General features: G+C 46.9%; 1 protein-coding gene across 1 annotated transcript in view; it reads right to left on the bottom strand.

Moving 5' to 3' along the window:
- The window catches only part of EHBP1 (EH domain binding protein 1), a 237,690-nt gene that overhangs the window by 175,499 nt on the left and 38,340 nt on the right, over positions 1-23,851 (bottom strand). The window contains exons 4-5 of the mRNA XM_014964420.1: positions 12,333-12,428; positions 2,172-2,225 (exon numbers count right to left, since the gene is read on the bottom strand). Coding sequence (XP_014819906.1) covers positions 2,172-2,225; positions 12,333-12,428 — 150 coding nt within the window. The remainder of the gene's footprint in view (positions 1-2,171; positions 2,226-12,332; positions 12,429-23,851) is intronic.

The following is a 23,851-nucleotide window of genomic DNA, read 5'->3' on the forward strand; positions in this document are numbered from 1 at the left end:
CAGATTATTTTTTTTTTTAGCAGCATCTACAGTTTTCTGTAGTGTTTCATCAAAAAAAAAAAACACCACCAAACCAAACCCAACCTGTTTTATATATGTATTCTGAGAACGATACAGAAAAGGTGGAGAGAGACTCTTGATTGGGGAAGGGTTTGACCCTGAAAGAGGGGAGATGGAGCTGAGATGTGGGGAAGAACTTGTTTGGTGTGAGGGTGGTGAGAGCCTGGCCCAGGTTGCCCAGAGAAGCTGTGGGTGTCCCATCCTTGGAGGGGTTCAAGGCCAGGTTGGAGGGGGCTTGGAGCCCCCTGGTGTGGTGGGAGGTGTCCCTGCCCAGGGCAGGGGGTGGCACTGGATGGTCTTCAAGTTCTCTTCCAACTCCAACCATCCTGTGAGTCTATGTTTTCTATATTTTCTAATGGAAGGCTAAATATCTACCTACCAATGACTACTTGGTGGTTCTCATGGGATGAACTAATGGCATAATTAAGGTGGCAGAGAATAAGTTTGCACATAACAAAAAATTGCTCCATCACTGATATATCCGGGAACCGTTTCCATCTGTTTTGGCAGAGATGGAGTGCTTTGGGCCACAGCCACTGACGCAGCCTCCCACCCCACAATCCCCACTGCAGCTCAGAGAAGTTCTGGGGCAGAGCAAGAAGAGCAGGCAGAACTACTGCCTCCTCCAGATAATTATATGATGATGCAGGGGAAAAAAAAAAAAAAAAGAAATGTGTGAGAGTAAGGTCTACATGCCCACTATAAACTTCTGAAAAAATCCTGCCGCAACGCCCCAGGAAACCCAGCTGTACCCAGAGGGGTTGGCTGAGAAACACACTTTGTTTTACCCGGAGTCACTTGTGCAGTGACAATCGGTGATGGAGACTTCCCCCCCGTTAAAATAAACTAAGTGAGAAAGAAAAGGAAACTCCAGGAAACAGTAACTAAACTGGGTTTTGCGTTCACAAGTCTCAAACGAAAATAGAAACTTGACATTTAAAAACAAAAGTATAAATTAAGCACTTGGCTTTCAGCCCTTCTGAACGTTCAGCCACTGGTCATCAGAATAAACCTTAGCTCTGGACATCCAAATCGCTTCTGATAGCAACAAGAAAAGCAGCTTTTTTTTAAAAGCAAAGTAAGGATAAGAGGCAAATTCCATTGCTTTCTCCTGCTTCAGCTCTCCGTGGCACTACTTCGACACAGCAGAGGAGCAATTTTTTTTGTTGTTGCTTAAAAGCAACATAAATAAAAAATACACCATGTTACTGAGAAACAGCCCAGAATGAAGCTGTGTTAACGAGAGAGAAAGACACCACCTTCACACCACCGGCCTTTCAAATGTATTTCAAGGAGAATTCTCCTCTTCTTCAAGGAAACCCCAGGCAGAGCAGGTGAGGGGGCCACCGCGGAAAAGGGGAAGGAAAAAAGGACTTGATGAAGCACTTGCTCCACGCAACGTTAAGCCCTGCCTTTTGGCAAAGCGTCTTGTTTGGAGAGCCCTCAGCTCTGCGTGAAGCTCTGGGAGCTCCTGACTCGGAGGAGTCAGAGGTTCACAGGAGCCACCTCCCAGGTTCTCACTGGGTGCCCAGGATGGAGAGAGCAGGCCCGTGGATCCCAGGGAGCTCATCTTTACTCTCTTGCTCTTCCCTCAGGTGTCCATGGGCAGGTCCCACCTCTCCACCCTGCCTCCTTCTCCTCACCTACCAAACACGGGGTAGGATGAAACCCTGCTCTTGGCTAAAGAGCGGCTTTAAACCTAGGCAGGGCAGGCTGCTGCTGGGGATGTCCCCATGTCATAACCCAGCTCTGACTTGTCCACTCCCCTGCTCGTAGAAAAATAATGTGTCAGAACCCATAAAACAATGAGTCATAACCCAGCTCCAACTTGTTTACTCCATTGCTCATAGCAGAATAATGCAAGGAGGACTGATGCTTACAGGGATGGAATTTAAGCAGTGTAGTAGAGTGCTCCCCTCCCCTGTATTTTAAGTAGGTATTTTAATAAGCCTTTATAGCTACAAAGCAAGGTTCTACTGTGATTCAGCACCTCACGTTTTACTCATTTTTTTTCAGCATTTAGACACCCTTCAATCTTTTAAATGACCTTACATGTATTAAAAAACCCAAAACAACAACAACAACAAAAAAACAACAACATTCCAGCTTACATTCTCTATGACAAATGTCCATTCTTTGTCTTCAAACTCTTCGGCGTGGGGATCCTAGAAAAACAAAGCAGAGAACTTAAGTCTAAATATAATCCAGGGTGCAAGAAATTGTAACTCAGCCAAGATTTTCATATACTCATAGAATTATTTTACACCCACCGAAAAGGACAGAGGCAAACACTTTAGGGAGTTGTAGGCTTCAACAGATGTCAATCAGATGACGAGCAAGTTGGTGTAGAATTGCCATGAAGGTCTAATAAAGACCCACAGAGATACAAACAGGGGGCCGATTCTGATAAAGGACTGTAAATTCTCTTTCCTTTGCATCCGGGGCAAAAGAAAGATAAATCTCACTTTAATTTTTAAGTTGCACCTACCAAATAAACACAATTAAGCTACACCTTGCGGAGATGTACGAGAAAGCCCACACTGACAGCAGGGATCAAGGACATCACGGATCGTCCATCAGCGGGAGCGGAGACCCTCGGCCTCCACACGGCACCTCATTTTACCTTATTCACCTATTCCTTACTTCACAACAATTCTATTGCCTTACATACCAGGGAGAAAAAATCATTTTCACCAACAGGGAGATAAATAACAAGATTCATTTATTGGCCCTTTGCTCCCAATTTAATGAGCTTTCAATCCAGCGCTGCAGTCTGTATTGGGGTTGTCTGAAATTAAGATAACAGTGGAGACATTAAGTCACGCCCTTCATGCCTCTATCAAGGATCCTACTTTAAAAAAAATACCTTTTTTAAAAATGCATATATATCATTAATCTATCATCCAATCCTAGTTCTCACAAACCGTAACAAAATAACTTCCACTGCTCTTGTCCAACAGCCTCTCGCACTCAGAGAATGTGACTTCAGGCATCCTCTGACACGAAGCCTCATTTTGCCTCACCTCAATTTTATTCAATTATTTCTAGTTACAGGAAACCACTCAATTACTCCTTCGCCTCTGACGTTTGCATGCTATAGGCACTTGTAGGTAAACGTCACTCCCCCCCTAATTAGCATTTGCCACCAACATACGTGAGGTTTCTCACTGTTCTTTGGAGCCTGCTCAGGACCCTACACCAAGCACTGTGCCAGGTCCATCTTCTGCTCTAAGGTAACAAAGAGCAGAAGATTCTCTCACTTAGAGAGAATCATAGAATGGTTAGAGTTGGAAGGGACCTTGAAGAGCATCTCATTCCAATCCCCTGCCCTGGGCAGGGACACCTCCCACCAGACCAGGCTGCTCCAAGACCCCTTCAACCTGCCCTTGAACCCCTCCAGGGATGGGGCAGCCACAGCTTCTCGGGGCAACTTGGGCCAGGCTCTCACCACCCTCACAAGTCAATCATGTCTTCCCCACATCTCAGCTCAATCTCTCTTTCAATTTAAAACCCTTACCCCTTGTCCTGTCACTGCACTTCCTGACAAAGAGTCCCTCCCCATCTCTCCTGTAGCCCCCTTTAAGTCCTGGAAGGCCATTATAAGGTCTCCCCGGAGCCTTCTCTTCTCCAGGCTGAACACCCCCAGCTCCCTCAGCCTGTCTTCACACTAGAAGTGCTCCATCCCTCTAAGCATCTTCGTGGCCCTCCGCTGGACCCGCTCCAACAGGTCCATGTCCTTCCTGTGTTGAGGACTCCAAAGCTGGACACAGAGCTCCAGGTGGGGTCTTGTGAGCACAGAGCAGAGGGGTAGAATCACCTCCTGTGACCTGCTGGCCACACTTCTCCTGATGCAGCCCAGGATGGGGTTGGCTTTCTGGGCTGCCAGCACGCACTGCCAGCTCATGTTGAGCTTCTCATCCACCGACACCCCCAAGTCCTTCTCCCCACAGCTGCTATCCAGCCATTCTCTGCCCAGCCTGGATTTGTCCCTGGGGTTGCCCTGACCGAGGCGCAGGACCCTGCACTTGGCCTGGTTGAACTTCATGAGGTTCACATGGGCCCACCTCTCCAGCCTGTCCAGGTCCCTCTGGATGGCATCCCTTCCCTCCAGCATGTCGACCATGCCACCGAGCTTGGTGTCGTCGGCAAACTTGGAGCAAGTCTCATCCCACTGAGAGATGTTGCTTCTACTTTGTTCATCTCCATTAGTACCATCCTTCCTTTCTACAAGCCTCACACCCAGCCTTTACAGCTCATCCCATCTCACTCTTCGCTTTAACCACCCCGTTTCGCTGAAGTTTTGCCTTGAGGTCAGACCCAGGGTCAGTAGAAGGACCAGGCCACCAGCAGTAGCTGATGTTGAACCCCTCACATGCAATATGCCTTTTAAAAAGCATTACACTCCAACAGGGGGATATCGTTTCATTTAAAAAAATGCAAGAAAATGTTACTAGAAACCAATGTCAAAATTTTATTTTTTTCTACATATGATTAAATCTGTACAGATTAAAAATCAGAATAATTGAAACACTGCAAATGAGTGTGAAACACATATTATACCGTTACCCCTAAAGACAGAAGGGCGAGTAGATACATACAAAATTATGCTCCAGTATTTCCGTGTTCCAATTAATGTACTTGTAAATATCAGATTATGTAATTATATATCCATCACATGAATCAGGTTTGTGAAATTCTGCATTATGTAAATAAAGTGCACAATAACTGCTAGTTTGCTCTACCTATATAAATTCTGAAGATATCATTTTCTGTAATCCAGCTATTAAATACTTACAATTTTCAAGAGTTAACCTGGGGCAATTACCTTTTTGTTTAATTGCTTCCTTTGATACAGCACAAAATGACATAATGAGATTTAATGGGATCATTAATCACTTTATGTTTTAATAAGCTGCTCCATAACAAATGTCTAAACTCTCAAATATTTCATCCTACTCCTTGCTCCTTTTTTTTTTTTTCCTAACTCCCCCCAAAGCTATTAATGCAAGCTCGCAGGTTTGCCTAGAACTGCTTGCAACCAGGGTTTTATCCCATGGAACAGACAAAACAATCGCTATTTTGCTCATGCAAAGCAATAAACTATAAAGAAAAGTCAAAGCTCTTCTATAATGCCACTAGAGTTGACTCGCACCTCCAAAGGTTGATTATTTCTGATCATCTGCTGGAGCAAAAATAACACCGTGTAATGAAAAGATCTCTTAATGTGCAACATTTTCGTGTGCATTTGAAAGTGAGTCCTGAGCACCTTTGAAAAATAAACACGAATGTGTTACCTCCCACACTCCCTACCAATTACCCAGAACAAAAAATCAAAATAAAAAGCTTCAAGGACCTCTCTAACGAACAGCCTTTCCAAAAGTCTGGAGAGTATGAAATATGCTAACAATATATGGATGCTTTGCACGTGTGTAAGATATTTCAGATCTAAAGATAAATCCATATATATATATATATATAAAAGCCACATTTCTTGTTTAGCCTTAAAATGCCTCTAGAAGTAGAAAACCCTCAATAAGCTTATACACATGGACCTCAGCATTTCTTTGCAACAGACAGGCAAGTGGCTTCACTCTTGTCACTAAAATGCTGTTCTTAGAGGGACAGGGAGCAGCAGGCACCATCCCTCTGCAGAACTTACACCCCATTCCCATCAGCAGCAACAGGGACTTGTGTGACCACGATTTTACCCTCGGGGCTAACGTTTCCATGGGTGGTCTCCACAAAAAAAGTGACGTTTCTATAAATCTGGCTCATCTTTCATCACATTTCACATTTGAAGAAGAGAAATCAGTGAAAACCCCTAACACCACAAACTTTCCTCATGGGCTGACCCATCTTCTCCAGGCGTGTCCCACGTAAAACTCGTGCAACACATTTAGCAAATCGCTGTTTGAGGACTATCCAGCTGACCACTCCCCAGGGAAAAAAAATGCCATTGCAGAGAGTAATAAACCCAGGAGTAATGGTTATTTTCACTGTATGAACACCCTCCCTGATAACAGCACACAGAAGCTCACCTCACCTGCCAACAGATACCAGTAATCACTGAAAATGTGCTGCTGGAAACTCCCACAGACAAGACCTATAAACATGTCTCCTTCCTGACAGCAAACGATAATGAACATTATCTGAAAAGCTCAAGGGGAAAAACCTGCCTCCAGTATTTTTCTCAGCCTGAATCACAGAATGGCAGGGGTTGGAAGGGACCTCTGGAGATCATCTAGTCCAACCTCCTGCCAGAGCAGGTCCACCCAGAGCAGGTCCCACAGGAACGTGTCCAGGTGGGTTTGAATGTCTCCAGAGAAGGAGACTCCACCACCTCCCTGGGCAGCCTCTGCCAGGGCTCTGCCACCCTCACAGCAAAGAAGTTTTTCCTCATGTTTAGATGGAATTTCCCATGTTTCAGTTTGTGCCCGTTGCCCCATGTCCTGTCACCGGGCACCACTGAGAAGAGTCTGGCCCCATCCTCTTGACAACCACCCAATAGATATTGCTGAGCATTGATGAGGCCCCCTCTCAGTCTCCTCTTCTCCAGACTAAAAAGACCCAAGTCCCTCAGCCTCTCCTCAGAAGAGAGATGCTCCAGACCCTCATCATCTTCACAGCCTCCACTGGACCCTCTCCTTCTTGAACTGGTGGCCCCAGAACTGGACCCAGTTCTCCACACACCTAAAACTCCCTCATACCTTTCTGGAACACAAAGGGAGCTGGCAAGTGACCTTTTTTTTTGATAATGCTCATTTTCTTTACCAACATGCCACAGATGCAGAACTACATTCTATCCAACGTTCATTATGGTTTTACCTTACATTGAAAACTGTGAGCATTTGGGAAAATGGATTGAACGGCTTGTTGTTCCTCCTTGCTTTACTGTGTAAAAAATAATCAAGTGATGGGCGCTGTTCTCCTGTTTCTCTTTCCCTCTGCATTCACCTCTCAGTCTGACACTCCTTTTCTGCATCTTCGACCAAGTTTTAGAGCCTTCTTCATTTTCCCTACGCTTTTTCTTTTCATTTTTTTTCTGGTAAGGTGACTTCAGTAGTCAAAGTAACGCTCAGGTGAGAAGCCAAAAGTAGGGAACTGTGCAAAGGACAAGACATCATCTTACTGTTCTCCAACAGTGAGACCCTCAGATAATAATTTCTTGAACTGTCCTCTCAAGGTCAGTAGAGCACTTTCATCTATCAGTGAAAACCTACCTAAGGCCATCTCACATCTTCCCAGTAACTCTGTGAGCTACTTTCCTGGAGATATGCTGGCCCTCAACAAGCTCAGTCCTACAAGCTCTTCTCTGCAATCCCACCCATCAGCTTATTTCTGTGACCCCAATCTGCCCATCCACATGCCAACTACCCAAAACCAGACAACTCTTCTCAGGCAAGGGAAGAGCAACAAGGAATATGTCTGTCATATTTTTCTGTTCTCTGCTGCTCAACCCATCACCAGTACATCCAGCAAGGTGCTTTGTCAAGGGTGAGATCCACTCTGCAGTGTATTGGGTGGTTTCAGAAGACTGAAGGTAACCCTTCTGCAGCGAGTTGATTTATCTTCAGTTACTTCTGTATCTCTTCTAATAGAATCATAGAATCTTTTTGATTGGCAAAGACCTTTAAGATCAAGGCCAACCATTAACCCAGCATTGCCAAGCCCACCACCAACCCATGTCCCTCAGCACCACATCTACATGTCTTTTAAATACCTCCAGGGATGGCAACTCCACCACTTCCCTGGGCAGCCTGTTCCAAGGCTTGATGAACCTTGCAGTGAAGAAATTTTTCCTAATATCCACCTTAAACCTCCTCTGGCACAACTAGAAGCCGTTTCCTCTTGTCCTATTACTTGTTACCTGTGAGAAGAGACAGACTCCCACCTCGCTACACCCTCCAAATAGGAGTGAAGGAAAGATGGCAGCAAACAAGACATCGCTCCTTCCCCTCATCAGCAGCAAGAGCAGGTGGAGAAGATCTTCAGACCGTTAGTCCCTTCCCTCCCCACGCCTCCTCCCTAAGCTTCCCTGGCTTTTGAAGCTTGCCTTTCAATTAGATCACTTCATACCAGCCTTAATCTTCTGTCTTTCTTCTTGGGGAACAGCTACTTAAGGACTGTCATAACGAATCAGATCAAACGATGACAGGGTTTGTGATCTTCCTCTGCCAGTGACCTACAGCAGATGCTCCAGCATCTGTCCTCCGCTTTTGTACGTGGCTGGCTTGAAGCTGCAGAAGTCTCAAAATCTGACCCAATTCCTGTCGCTTTCAGCGCTGCTGGCAGAGGCCTGATCAGTCCAAAAAAAACCTCATACAGCTCTGGGCAGCTTGTGATAAGCCCCCAGAAAGCAGGGAGCTCTGCACAGGGTGCCAGAATTGTCCCTGAACGTCACCCCGCCAAGCTCCCACCCCCCTCTACAGCCTCTAGACTACACAGGCCACAAGGATAGACATTGATTTGTTTATAAAATACTTTTTTTTTTACAATTAGTCCCCACGCTAACACTGGATATTGAATGATTTAGAGGGCAAGTGTGCTCGCCTCCTCCGGTGTCTGATTTTCGTATCACAAAGACACCCAACATCTCGTCTCACCCCCAGAGCCTGGTTTTTCCTACTGTGGAATATCCTTCACGGTGTCCAGCTGAGCCAACCTCCAAACTCAGGAGAGAGTTCCTCCTAAACTGGAACAATTATGTTCTGAGCCTGGATTATTTAGGGACGGGCACACTTTTAACAATACAAGCCTCCTCTTATCATCTATTTTATTCTTCTTTCATTCATAAGTATTTGTGTGTTTGTGTGCTCAGAAGGCCATACCTTTAAAAAAATGTCTTTTTTTTTCCAAACTTTGGCAGGAAGAGCTGGTAATCTCCCCTGTTGTTGCAATAGGACATGCAATGTTGCATGATAAATCACGTATATTACTGACAAAACAGGTGCTTGTTGTAATCCAGGGAAGCAAAGTCCACGCTTACTCCAGAAGAACAAACATTTTTTTTTTTTGCTTGGGAAGTTCACTTTGCTTTTAAACTAGAAAATAATGACGTTGCAAATTAAATCCTAACAGTACAACTGGTGTTCACTTGGCTTTGTGAAAAGCACTGGGCTCACCTGGCAGTGAAAATTACTCATTTAAAATCTCTCTCAGTTGACACAAGTATGTGTTTGTACATAAAACCACGGAAAAGTATAAGAGCTTGCATATAGGAGGGCTAAGCCTTGCTAATGCAGGAACTCCAAAAATGAACTTTTGGAGTGCAACCATGGAAACAACAAAAAAATGGGAATTCAGCTCGCTTTCCTGGCATTTGTGGATCTTTCTAAGAAAGCAATACAAAATCACTGACTTAAAATGCACAATAGGCTTCTTGTTCCACAATGTTTCTTCCTCCCCATTTTGGTTGAAAAACCCAACACCAACGTAGAGCGTGGCAAAGGAAGAAGTTAAACTTTCAGCACAGATGGAACTTTTAAAAATTCATGTAATTAGCACTTCAGCTGGCCGGATGGCCAGGAGCCAGTCAGTCAAGGGAAGCTGAATCAATATAGCCATTTGATGCTTTTTCCCACCTGACTTCAGAGCATTATGAAATTTTACCAGAATTATGTGAAATTAAACAAAAAAAGTTTTCATTTATTTGAAATGAAAAGCTTTCTAAATGAAGGTTAGAGTTTCTTCACTACCCAGCTCAGCTTGCCTAAGGAATACAAATATACTGTAGGAAACAAGCTCACCCCCGAAATAGGGATGTGCCGATAATGCGAAATATCTCGTCTGTTGACTGATCCCAGGCGCTTTGCTCGCCAGCTCTCAAGTGTCCAGAGAGGATACTCTTAACGTTCTCATCAGCACTTGAAAACCTCGACTTATCTCCTAATCCTACCAGCAACACATTTCAACAGCCACTTACGAACGCGCAGCCGCCGCCGCGTGAATCATTTCCCTGAACACGAAGCTGTCTCTTCTGGAGCCAGCTCTTTCCCTTCCATTCCAACCAGCACCAGGCTGCTCGTTTGTCACTGGTGATGGCTACAAACTTCTCCTGTAGGCAACCTGCCCCCCTCAGTGGGCTCTGCTGGCGTGGATGTGGAGCCAGCAGCTTCTCCTCGCATCTCAGGTTGTAATGAAAGAGGATGACTGCTGGTGGTTGAACAACACCACCACCACCACCACCACCAGCAGTCACCCTCCTTCGAGGGGGAGTAGCTCCCAAAGGGACCTTCAGCAAGTGTAGGGTCCTGCGCCTGGGGAGGAACAACCCCACGCACCAGTACAGGTAGGAGGTTGATCTGCTGGAGAGCAGCTCTATGAAAAAAGACCTGGGAGTCCTGGTGGACAACAGGATGACCATGAGCCAGCAATGTGACCTTGTGGGTGTGTAGGGTAGGAATGGGTAGGAATGAAAAGGTAGGGTGGGATGGCAGGAGAAGGTTGGGAGATGCTTCTACTCCAAAGGCACAGCATCACAGAGCTGCACTCCAAAGGAACTTAATTTCTCATTCTTCACGTAACACGTTACCGTGTACACAATCAAGAGTTGTGTAGTACATTTCTGTTCAGCTTTAAATGTTAGAAAAAATTAAGTAACATTTACTGTGTTACGTAAACATATTCAGATCACAGAGACACACAGCACAGTCTGCGTGGTTTAATGGTGTCAAACATCTTCATCCACGTAGGAGCCCTTGAAGCACACAAAGGCAAATAATTTTGGTGAGTGAACTTTTGAACCTCAGTTAAAGACCATGTGTCTGCTAAGGAGAGGGCAAATTTATTAAAGAGTGAGCATGGCCGGCAAGCTGGGAAGTTTCTGTTCACTAGTGATCCCAAGGACAAAAAGAAAAAAAAAGAGAGAAACCCCCTTTTTAGGCTTAATGAACCAAGTAATAAATTCACATTCTAAGGCAAACCAGAAGCCACTTCTAAGCAGTTATTCAGGGAAGTCCCCAAGACAAAGAAAAACAAATATGACTAATTAGAAAGAAGTATCTTACTCTTGCCCTAAGCTGTAAAGGGAGTTATTATAAATAAGACCAAGTGGAGTGTAGCTGGAGACATCCCATAAAGAACAAGAAAGAACTAATGGAATGAAAATCCCCGAATCCTCAGCCTCCTGAGCGGTCTCCTGCACGGTCCCACGTGCAAAGCTGCACGGTTTATCTTTATGTCAAAAGAGCTTTGCCCGATGACACTTGGGAAATAAGTTCTACCACAACCATCCAACCATCAATTTCTCCTCCTGCTTTGCAGCCACACAAACAAACTTATTTTTTAACAGAACAAATCCAGTTCCTGAAAAAAAATGATCTTGTAATTCTCTGCACTACTCAGATACTCCGTGTTGGATGCTGAGGGGCCTGGAGCATCTCTCTTCTGAGGAGCGGCTGAGGGACTTGGGTCTTTTTAGTCTGGAGAAGAGAAGGCTGAGGGGGGATCTGATCAATGCTTATAAATACTTCTTTTTTTCAGGGGTGCCCAGGGACAGGACAAGAGGAAATGGGCACAAACTTGTACATAAGAAGTTCCACCTAAACCTGAGGAGGAACTTCTTTGCTGTGAGGGTGGCAGAGCCCTGGCAGAGGCTGCCCAGGGAGGTGGTGGAGTCTCCTTCTCTGGAGACATTCAAACCCACCTGGACACATTCCTGTGCAACCTGCTCTGGGTGGACCTGCTCTGGCAGGGGGTTGGACTAGATGATCTCCAGAGGTCCCTTCCAACCCCATGGGATTCTGTACCCACTCCTACGACTGCGATCATGTAAGCGTTGTGATGTTTGTGTAGGTCACTAAATAACTCAAAATTAAGAGCTGGGTTCTGTTTGGTCATCAATGGTGTAAGTAATAGGGTCACTGAGCTGCAGCTGAACCAGGAAGCCTAGAAATGGCTTGAGTTTTGACAACTTCTGGCTCACAGCATTTAAAGAAAACCAACCAGACTCTAACCCATGGCCAGCCCCCCCCAGCACTACGTGTGTGGTTACACACGTACTGAATTCTGTGCCGATGGCTCACCATAATCAGCTCAAGGGGATATTTCGGCGCGTTAACTAAGCTACAAAAGCGAGCTCTGGCAGGGAACAGCCCATCCTTCTCTCCCAGATTTAAGCTGGGGACATAAGGTTGTGCAGTTAATGATTTAAACCCAGCCAGATTAGACCTTGTCATAATAATCTGATGTTTCCAACTGGAATTTTTCATACGCTGTTTAGGAAATAAAAAAGATTATGCTTTAAAAAAAACAAACATAAAAACCCAACATACCTTAAAGAGCGTGACAGTAATTTCAACGTTTTCAGGGACGGGCCACACCACCACCCCACGGTAGGGATTCTTGATCCCGGGCTGCCAGCTGTGAGCCTAAAGGAAGGAAAGAAGCAGTTGTCTTAAATCCATTATAAAAGCGCTGACAAGTCCCACAGGACCCAGCCCGTGTAGGCAGAATTAACACCCCACTGACTCCAAAAAGGCTGCGTTCTTAAACCTGGAACTCTACAGAACACTAGAAAGGGCATCACTAAGAAGGAGAGGAAGGAAACTCACACCACCAGCAGGCTTTTTTTTTTCCCATCGAACTAAAGCTGTTCCTCACAAGGTCCTAAATTCTGGGATTTTTAAGTACGTAGCACAGGTACGGACACTCAGAGCCTGGCAAAAATCAAGGGAGTCAGGGCAGAGCTTGGGTATGAAGCTGAGATTTATTTTGTCTGGGATGAGGGAATGATTTTATTTAAAAAACACACAGAATGCAGGCTTAACCACATTTAGACCTCAATAGAACACAAAGATATTTTTAAGAAAAAGACCCACACAAACCAATGATTCACAACACAGATTAAATGCTTCTAAAACATTTACATTCTTAAGAATTAATATGCTGGGGTACGTACACCTAGGAAAGAAAACGATAAATTCACACTAAAACAGACTGAGAACTTCTCCACTTTTGCATATGAATTTGGTCTGTAAATATTTACATTTTAATACCTAGTCCCAAAAAACACTATGTGTGAGCATTTCTGTTTCAGAATATTTTTTCCCAGCTTAACTGAATCCACTTGCTGCTGCTGTAAGACAGAGGTGAGCAGAGGGACAACTCCCACCAGACGAGGTTGCTCCAAGCCCCCTCCAACCTGGCCTTGAACCCCTCCAGGGATGGGGCAGCCACAGCTTCTCGGGACAACCTGGGCCAGGCTCTCACCACCCTCACACCAAACAAGTTCTTCCCCACAGCTCAGCTCCATCTCCCCTCTTGCAGTGTCAAACCCTTCCCCCTCCTCCTAGGGCTCCCCTCCCTGATCCAGAACATAGAACATAAGAAGTTCCACCTAAACATGAGGAGGAACTTCTTTGCTGTGAGGGTGGCAGAGCCCTGGAAGAGGCTGCCAGGGAGGTGGTGGAGTCTCCTTCTCTGGAGACATTCAAACCCACCTGGACACATTCCTGTGCAACCTGCTCTGGGTGGACCTACTCTGGCAGGGGGTTGGAGTAGATGATCTCCAGAGGTCCCTTCCAACCAGCTTTCCTGGAGCCCCTTGAGGGACTGGAAGGGGCTCTAAGGTCTCCCCGGAGCCTTCTCTTCTCCAGGCTGAACCCCCCCAACTCTCTCTAACCCCCCCCTCCCAGCAGAGGGGCTCCAGCCCTCCCAGCATCTCCGCGGCCTCCTCTGGCCCCGCTCCAACAGCTCCATGTCCTTCTGCTGGTGGTGGCCCCAGAGCTGGAGGCAGCACTGGGGGGGTGTCTCCCCAGAGCGGAGCAGAGGGGCAGAATCCCCCCCTGGCCCTGCTGGCCACGCTGCTGGGGATGCAGCCCAGGGCACGTTGCTAGTTCATGTTGAACTTCTCGTCCACCAACACCCCCAAGTCCTTCTCCTCAGGGCTGCTCTTAATCCAGAGATGATCCATTCATGACTCCAAGCAGTGTCAGACATCCCAAAAGTTACTCTATAGAAAGTGCCACCTAAACATAAATATGTGACCCTATATCTGGATCTAAATCTCCCCTCTTTCCATTAAAAGCCCTTCCCCCTCATCCTATGGCTCCTCGCCCTGGTCAAGAGTCCATCCCCAGCTTTCCTGGAGCCCCTTCACAGGGGGGTTGAGCAAGTAGACTCGCTCTTACCCTAATCCCTCAAATCCTCACGCAGCAGAGGACTGCAGATTAACCACAGGGGACAAGAGCTGCCAAGGCAGCAGGGACAAGGGGAGGAAGGATGAAGAGAGAGCAGATAACCTGGGAAGAGGGGTGAAGGTGAGGAACGGGGAAGCTGCTGGCAGAATCCAGCCTGCAGAGCCACCAGAGAGAGCCCTATCTGGCTTCACACCTCCACGTGCACAGCACCTTCTTTTCCATCCCCTTATTTTTATTTTCTTGCTAAACACCGACTGCAAGCTCTCCTGTGGTTTTACCACAAGTTTTTCCACCTTTGGTGTTCTGCTTAAAACCCCAATTTCTAAAGACACCTAATTAGATTGGGAATTTCAGTAAGTTTCTGTGTTTTGTACTTGCAGAATAAACTTAAGTGACACATCTTGGGGCATCTGAAAAAAGGAATTAAAAAAAAAAAGAGTAACTCAAAAGAATTCAATTTCTACTATTTTTAATTCTACAAATTTCAACCTAATCTCATTATTGTAAGGCAAGCCTGGATGAACTTCTGAATAACTGAGCAAACAATGCCGTTTATAGCTTTACTCCACGAGTGTGGACTTTGGGGATGGTCTTTTTTCAGTGGTGCCCAGGGACAGGACAAGAGGAAATGGGCACAAACTTGAAGAGAAGAAGTTCCACCTAAACCCGAGGAGGAACTTCTTTCCTGTGAGGGTGGCAGAGCCCTGGAAGAGGCTGCCCAGGGAGGTGGTGGAGTCTCCTTCTCTGGAGACATTCAAACCCGACTAGACACGTTCCTGTGGGACCTGCTCTGGGTGGTCCTGCTCTGGCAGGGGGTTGGACTAGATGATCTCCGGAGGTCCCTTCCAACCCCATGTGATTCTGTGAGTGTATTTTATAAGAGAAAGCTGCTTTGTGAGCAGCAGAACACACCACAGTAGCTGTCAGCCCCACCACAGCCACTCGAGCTCCAGCTTCCCACAGTCCCTGCATCGTTCCCAGCTCGTCCCACTGGGATATTTGGCAAGAGGCAGGGATCCAGCACCAGGCAGGGGCTGACCCACCAGCCAGCCTGCCTTCTCCTCCACAGGAGCACGCTACCCTCTTGCCAGTTACCCGTTTTCACAGAAACCAGTAAGAGCTCACAGTGTGTCTGGAACCTGTGCATTCCTGCTGCTGCTTTTGGCCAATGCTGACAATGACGTCCAACTTCCAATGTCCATGGCCCAGGCATTGCCAGCCTGCTCTGGTTGAGGATCACTTATAGAATCATAGAATGGTTTGGGTTGGAAGGGACCTCAAAGATCATTGAGTTCCAACCCCCCTGCCATGGGCAGGGACACCTCCCACCAGACCAGGTTGCTCAAGGCCCCATCCAGCCTGGCCTTGAACACTTCCAGGGATGGGGCAGCCACAACTTCCCTGGGCAACCTGGGCCAGGCTCTCAGCACCCTCATAGTAAAACATTTCTTCCTGAGATCTAATCTGAATCTTTTTTCTTCCAATTTAAAACCTTTTCCCCTTGTCCTATCACTACACCTCCGGGCAAAGAGTCCCTCTCCAGCTCTTCTATAGGCACCCTTCAGGTATTGAAAGGCCGCTATAAGGTCTCCCCGGAGCCTTCTCTTCTCCAGGCTGAACAATCCCAGCTCCCTCAGCCTGCTATATATATAAAACCAACCAGAAAATGAGCATTCACTGGTGCAGGCAAAGCTTTACTTCAAGCCCTTTATCAGCACTGCCTCCTACCAGGAGAGTCAGAGATACCATAAACACACACGGGGATATGTATGATTTTCTGTCAGTGTGACAGGCGTGTCACCCAAAGCAACAACCCAAGGAGACAAGCCCTAGCTAATGAGCTTTTAAAGCAAAGCTGTTTCTGTGATCAGCTGAATGTTATTAAATCCTCCTTCCCCTTTGAAAAAATAAACACCGTACCGCACAAACGGCATGACAGAAGAAAAGCTAACACCAAAACCACAGCTGGGATGTTGGGAAGGAGAAAGGGAAAGGGGAAAGCAAAGGTGGGGAAGCAGAGAGGAAGGGCTACCAAAGATGGTAATTTAAAAGTAACACCGGGAGTGTTATTCTAACGTGGTATTTCTCATGTCGGGGAACTCTGTGTTGCAGTTTCTTGGAGTCACATCTGGCCTGTATCAAAAAAAACACCTTTTCAACTCCCAAATGATAGCACGGGGCCACCTCTGCACCGCAGAATTGCCAACACTTCCAGACGGGCGATTGCTGCCGGGGCTCAGCCGAGACAAGGTGCCGCATCTGCACAGCCCATTTCCACCCTAATTCTTGCTTCTACCTCAATTTCCTACAGGGTTGTGCCTTCTAGACCCGTTTTTGCCTCATCTCTTCCTAGTTTTCACTAGCCATCTCCCCTGGTCTCTGAAGGCAAGGCAAGAGGAGCAGCCCAGCAGACGTGCCCACTGGTAGGGGGTGTCTCATCCACAGCCCCCACCTCCCGGGACCCCTTTCCTAAACCCGAGGGACGAGAGCCGTGGTCTCTCAAGAGAAGGAGAAAGGAAAGTTTCAAGGAGAAACTCCTTCCTTTTTTCTGCTGGCGGAAAAAAGAGAGGAGACAACGCAGTGTGAAAGCTCTTTTCAACCAGGAAACAGAAGCTCCAGGAAGGGTTGCTGAAATACCCTATAAATAGAGCAGGGCTGTGAATGACATTGTCCATCCCATGGCATCACTCTGGCAAGAGCCTGGTGACACTTAAGAGGAAGAAAGCTGTTGAAGAAAGAAGGTGGGGGTGAGCTTACGGACTCACATGAGTGCTTCAGGCTGCCCAGTTCTGAGATCCTTCCCCAGCTTTCTCCCTAAAACAAGCCTGCTCTGCAGCCTGCTGCTCACAACGTTGTGAGCACCTTCAGATGGAAGGACAGCCCTGAGACCTCTGCAGGTTCGGCCTCCAGTTCCAATGAGAAGGAAAGGATCTTTAAAAATAGGTCGAAATCAGCAACTCACAGGGCCAGATAATTAAAATGTCCAGCGGTCCATACAACGCGTGCACATAGCCAAGGGCTTACAAACTGTACTCAAAATCAGGGAAACATCCCTGAAAACACTAAATCTGTTGCCAAGCAGCCTCCAACAGTCAGTAATTTCAAGCACAAAGGGAGTGCTCTGACGTTTGGACAAACTCTCACCACTTAGTTAAGCTGTTACCAGCAAGGTACAGTCTTGGACTTTGGGAGGTGTCCACTTTTTGATGGTGTGAAACAGCGGGGTGTCCCACACCTCTCCCCTCCTTGCACAGACAAACTCGATCTCATTCTCCAGCAGTGTTTGCTGGGGAACACAGAGGGGGCTTCATCGTAAAAGTAACGTTTCCTGGCGTTGCTGAAACTCTCCAACCCAACAGTGAAGTGCCACAGAAGGCTGTGATGCAGCTCCAGCCAGTTCAACATACGGCAACGCATCGATTGAACAATGGAAGACCAGACTGGCTCGCTGGAGGGCTGCCTTGGCTACTCCCACTTTATAATTCCTTACTATTTTTTTCCCTATAATTACCCACCAGGGGCTGACCTTGACCATAAGAAACTGCCTCCTGCTTGGCCAGCAAACTCGGACGATGGCAACTAACAGAGGTGCTGCAGAAGACGACAACACTGCACGAGTTTCCAAAATACCAAGACATTTCTGTGAAACTTGGAACAATTGGAATTCTGGAATTCCAATTCTGCAATTCTGGAAACTTGGAACCCAGGCAATTTTATAAAGCCCGTTACTTTTGAAGTCCTCTCCTCCAATCTAAAAAAATAATTACTATCAATTCTGTGTAATATAAGAAAGTGTATAAACATCTATAAATCCAGTGTCATCCTCCCACAGGGAGGAGGGGGAGGGAGCAAACCCCCAAAACCCTACCAAACCTACACCAGAATTTTTCAGCCAGTTCTTGCGGGGGGGACATACCAAACAACAAAACATGAGAGAGACTGAACACTGCTGCCTACACTTTTCCTTGTTGCCACAAAAATCTTTCCTGACCCTCTGAAAACAAACTATTAGGTTATTTCAAGAGCCTCCCCCCTCCAGATGCTTTATGTTGCCCATTTGCTTTCTCCTTTCTTCACCACCACCTCACCTCATCCTGCCTCTGCCGTGCAGAATAATTGCAAGCTACCTTCCTGTAAGATCCTAAGAGCTGATCATAATATTTTAAGCCTGCTGTAAATTATGGAGCAGCTTATATTTATGAATCAAAAAATACGTTCCTAGAGCCAAGCTCTCAGCGTTGTTTTTTAAAAGCAAAAGTCAGAACCAGACCTACCACTACTCCTCACCTGCAGCCCCAGGAGTGGCTTTATTCTTTGCCTGATAACATTTTTGCCAAGTGCCTATGATGGGAGCAGCTCTGCCACAGGCTGCTCAGGGGGCACAAGAGCCAAGCAGGAGCTCCACCAGCTCCACCAGCGCTCAGGGCAGCTCAGCTTGTCAGGACAGTCCCTCTCCTTCGCTGGTACCCAGGCTGAACGCTCAGACAGGGAGAGAAAAAATAAATAAATCATCATTAATAACTCAAAGAGGAGGAGCTGTCGTTAAGCAGCCAGATCCTCCACCCGGTGCCTCTGCACCAGCAGCGCGGCTTGTGAAGATGGAGCATTGCTCCAATCTGCTCTATGTGATGAATGCCACCAAAGCTGAACATCTCTCTTGAAAAACTCTTTCCTGAACATTAGGGAAGAGTTTTTCACAGAAAAAGTGGTCAAGCATTGGAATAGGCTGCCCAGGGAGGTGGTGGAGTCACCATCTCTGGATGTGTTTGAGTCATTTAGATGTGGTGTTGGGGGATATGGTGTAGGGGAGAACTTTGTAGAGTGGGGTTGATGGTTGGACTCAATGATCCCAAGGGTCTTCTCCAACCTGAGTGATTCCATGATTCTATCATCACCTGGGCACAGCCAGAGGCCAGCAGGATCCAGCTGCCGAGGGGCCTGCTGGAAAAGGGATGGACTGGGAAAAGCTGTGATTCCCCTACACCACAGGGAACCTCAACTGGCAGTTTGTGGGAGGCTGGTTCTTCTTCTGTACCATGGCTCAGCACCACAAAGGGAGGAGACAAATTAGAGAGTGTACTCCAGACGCATCCCCTTCATCACCTCGAAATGATCTTGGCCCTCCAGTTAAAGAGGTTGGGCACCAGAGCGACGTTCCCATCCCGCTCCCACCCTGGGATGCGGTCCCGAAAACCTGGCACGTGCCAAAGAAGGAAGTTCAAAGCCCTTGGAAACACCAGGCAGCCTTTGTTCAACCTGCTGCTGGCGGTGTTCATTGCGAGCAGACGAGGGAACGAGCAGATTCCCACAGGTCCTCCCATGAATGTCTTCAATTTCCCAGCACACACACGGGTGCAGCCACCCTGCAGCCATGTGTTACTGCTAAAAAGCTACAGAAAGACTGCTAAGCTTGGAAAACGAACAAAATCTCACCTTCATTGGGAAACAGATTCTCTAGCACCGAGCTAGCTGTTCAAACTTAACTTCTCACATACACTTTCATGACATATTCCGTAAATCCATGACTCATGCTGTTTCTTTCACCAACCTTGCCTTATTCACTGCCTGCAACAGACGACACCCAGTTGAAGAGCCTCTCCACCTTCACACCAAGTGGTTTCTGGCCTTATCTATTTGGCTTCTTACAAAAAAAAAAAAACGAGTTCCAGTCCTGGGCTCCCCAGTTCCAGAGAGACAGGGAACTACTGGAAAGAGTCCAGCGAAGGGCAACAAAGAGGATGGAGGGATTGGAGCATCTCCCTGGTGAGGAAAGGCTGAGAGAGCTGGGGCTCTTTAGCCTGGAGAAGAGAAGGCTGAGGGGAGACCTTATTAATGCTGACGAGGATCTAAAGGGAGGGTTGAAGGAGGATGGAGCCAGACTCTTTTCAGTGGTTCCCAGTGACAGGACGAGGGGCAACGGGCACAAGTTGGAACATGGGAAGTTCCACTCCAATCTGAGGAAGAACTTCTTTGGGGTGAGGGTGGCAGAGCCTTGGAAGAGGCTGCCCAGGGAGGGTGTGGAGTCCCCTTCTCTGGAGATCTTCAAGCCCCACCTGGATGCTCCTGAGTGATGTGCTCTGGGCAGCCCTGCTTTGGCAGGGGAGTTGGACTGGAGGATCTCTAGAGGTCCCTTCCAAATCCAACAATTCCACGATTCCATGAAAAAATTAAAAAGGAACTGAATGCAGATTCATTTTTTGTCATCATTTTCTGGGACATCCAACACCACACCTCAGAACATCACTAAAATTTAACTTTGCGGGATCCCTGGAAAAAAAGAAGGGTGTTGTGTTCCCCAATTTACAAGCATGGAAAGAATTGCCAGTTTCCACTAATTTCACATGGTCTGCTTAAATCACCCAGGGCCTTAATTGATAGGAATTAAGCATGAAGCAACCTTTTGCTTTGTTTTCCAAAGCAGACTTTTTTTTCCCCCCACTTCAAGTGCAACAAGGGCTGCCCAACACTGCTGCCAGCCGGTCCCCATGGCCCAGGCACCCACTACTTTTAAAATTGGTTTTAAATTGGAAGAGGGGAGCTTTAGATTAGACATTAGGCAGAAATTATTTGGTGTGAGGATGGTGAGAGCCTGGCCCAGGTTGCTCCGAGAAGCTGTGGCTGCCCCATCCCTGGAGGGGTTCAAGGCCAGGTTGGAGGGGGCCTGGAGCAACCTGGTCTGGTGGGAGGTGTCCCTGCCCAGGGCAGGGGGTTGGAACTCGATGATCTTTAAGGTCTCTTCCAACTCTAACCATTCTATGATTCCATACTTGGAGAGACATATCCCATCTTGCTTCGATGCTCTACTGAGCCTCAGCCAGGAATTTTGGAGATAAGGATGGGGAAAACTGAATTCCCCAGGGCAGCATTTAACCACACAATGTTAGAATCATAGAATCATTCAGGTTGGAAGAGACCCTTGGGATCATCGAGTCCAACCATCAACCCCACTCTACAAAGTTCTCCCCTACACCATATCCCCCAACACCACATCTAAACGTCCCTTAAACACATCCAGGGATGGTGACTCCACCACCTCCCTGGGCAGCCTGTTCCAACGCCCGACCACTCTTTCTGTGAAAAATTCTTTCCTAATGTTCAGTCTAAACCCACCCTGTTGGAGCTTGAACGTTGAGACAGGCTTTTCTGTTCACATCCTACACCTTTAGCAAACACCTTCCAACTTCTGTATCGATGAAGCAGTTTTATCACCGCTAGGTCCCCATACTCTCTCTAACGACCATCTGCTTAACGAAGCAGCAATGCCGTTGGAAAACAGTTTGCTGTTGCCTTATTAAAGGCTGTATCAAATGCCTAAAAGGGTATGTACTAGAATCATAGAATGGTTTGGGTTGGAAGGGATGTTCAAGACCATCTCATTCCAACCCCTTGCCCTGGGCAGGGACACCTCCCACCAGACCAGGTTTTGACAAGCAGGGCTGGCACTGGGCAATGAACAAGCCACCAAGGGGACCAGATTGCCAAGAAATGGCAAAATGAGGAACTCAACTGCTGCTTTATTGATGGCATATCCCTGGAAAAAGGCTGGAGAGGCTGCTGCTGTGGACAACAAGGGTTCCTTTATACCCTCTGTCCCTCTGCTTCTGTTGCCTCCACTCTTACTATTAAAAGTCCTTCCTCAGTTCCCAGCATCGTTCCTTCCCCTCTCTGTTTAAACACTTTTTGATAAACCCGCAGCAGAAGCGCTGAAATCACAGGCAAGGCGCCTCCTTTCAGCTTTGATACAAAAAGGATCTTTGAAGAAGAATTCTGTCGGGCTCTCAGAAACAAGTGCAAATTTGATTCTTCAGAGGTGTATAATTCAACCGTGAGGCGGCGAGCGCTCACAGGACTAGCAGAAAGCACCTCCTCGGCATCACAGCAGCAGCTCTTTTCAAATTGAGATTTCTCAGTTCAAAGCCTGGAAATGCAAGAGCATCTCAGTGAAATGAAGGTAAACATATTTACAACACATTTTTTTTTCCCTTGTTCTACACTACAACAAAGACTTTCCTCCCCCACTTAAAAGAAAAAAAAAAAGTGCAAAAGCCCAGGACCTGAAAACCTGAGGACAAGATGCCAGTGAGATAGGGTACCAATGAGCAAGGATTAAGCAAGTCCATTGCTACAAGCTCCACCTTCTGTAAACCATCTAAATGAGGTTTGATCAGCTGTGGCACGCCACACCCACCTAATTTTGAAGAAAGACAACATTTGCACCAGCAGATTGGCAATTTCCAAAGCTGAAAGCTCATTTTGGTTCTAGAATTGCTCAGTAATTCTGCTAAATATAGGCTGTCCAGGGAGATGGTGGAGTCTCCTTCTCTGGAGACACTCAAAACCCGCCTGGACACGTTCCTGTGGGACCTGCTCTGGGTGGACCTGCTTTGGCAGGGGGTTGGACTAGATGATCTCCAGAGGTCACCCCATGTGATTCCATGATATAGCAAAATTGCAAATCATCATGTTCTGTGACCTCCTGGCCCACAGGATGCAGATGCCCGGCCATACAGAGCCACCTTGTCTTGACACGCCTCTTGGAAAGCATCAAAACCAGACCTGCCCAGAGAGGGGATCTCAGAATGGAGCAGTAAATAACTTGAATTGGCATTAAGGTCAGGAACTCCTGGATGCATTTATGGTCCTGTATCCATCCAGCAGGCTGTTCTTTCTAAATGGCTATTGTTACTGATGTCCAGCACTTAAAAATTTACTATAATTTAACATTCCACACCTCCTATCCTATGCTTCCCACAGTAACAACTAAAATATTCAAGCTCCTGCACATGACGTCTCCCACGATGTCTTCTAATTGAGGGACCGCTCTAGTAGCTGCCTTGGAAAGCAAGTATGTGGGCCAGAAGGCCTACCAAAATTATAGAAAACCACAAAAATAAGGGCTTCAAAGAACTCAGCTTTCAGCTCAACAGTACCTTAGGGTTAGTTAAGCAGGCCAGTTTCAGTACACATCCACAGCACCATCACACCATCTTCCAAGTTGCACCACATTTTTGGATGACCTATCTCTTGTACTTTCCCAGTACATGGAGCTACTGGAGATAGTCCAGAAAAGGGCTATGAAAATGTTTAAGGGACTGGATCACCTCTCACAGGAGGAAAAGCTGAGAGAGCTGGGACCGTTTGGCCCAGAAGAGAGAAGGCTCAGGTGTATTTTACAGATGTATATAAATACCTGAAGTGGGGGTGCAAAGAAGACCAAGCCAGGCTCTCCTCAGCAGTGCCCAGTGACAGGACAAGAGGCAGGAGGGACGAAGTGAAACATCAGGTTCACTCTGAACACAAGGAAACACTTTTTCACTGTGAGTGTGACCGAGCACTGGCACAAGTTGCCCTCAGAGATTGTAGAGTCTCCTGTCTTGGAGGTAGTCAAAAGCCATCTGCACACAGTCCTGGGCAACCACCTTTAGGTGGCCCTGCTTAAGAGGAGGGGTCAGACGGGCTGACCTCCAGAGATCTCTTCCAACCTCAACCATTCTGTGATCCTGAACTAACAGATCATATTACCCCTAACGAACTGGAAAGTTCAGAAGAGAAATCATAACCTCCAAAGAAGTCTTTACAACATCTTTACAGTAAGGTAAGACCACATCCCTCTCCTCCGCCTTCTCAAAGAAGCTGAGAAACATAGAAAATTA

Source organism: Calidris pugnax, unplaced genomic scaffold, assembly GCF_001431845.1.
Source record: "Calidris pugnax isolate Ruff unplaced genomic scaffold, ASM143184v1 scaffold219, whole genome shotgun sequence".
In the NCBI taxonomy this organism is placed as follows: domain Eukaryota; kingdom Metazoa; phylum Chordata; class Aves; order Charadriiformes; family Scolopacidae; genus Calidris; species Calidris pugnax.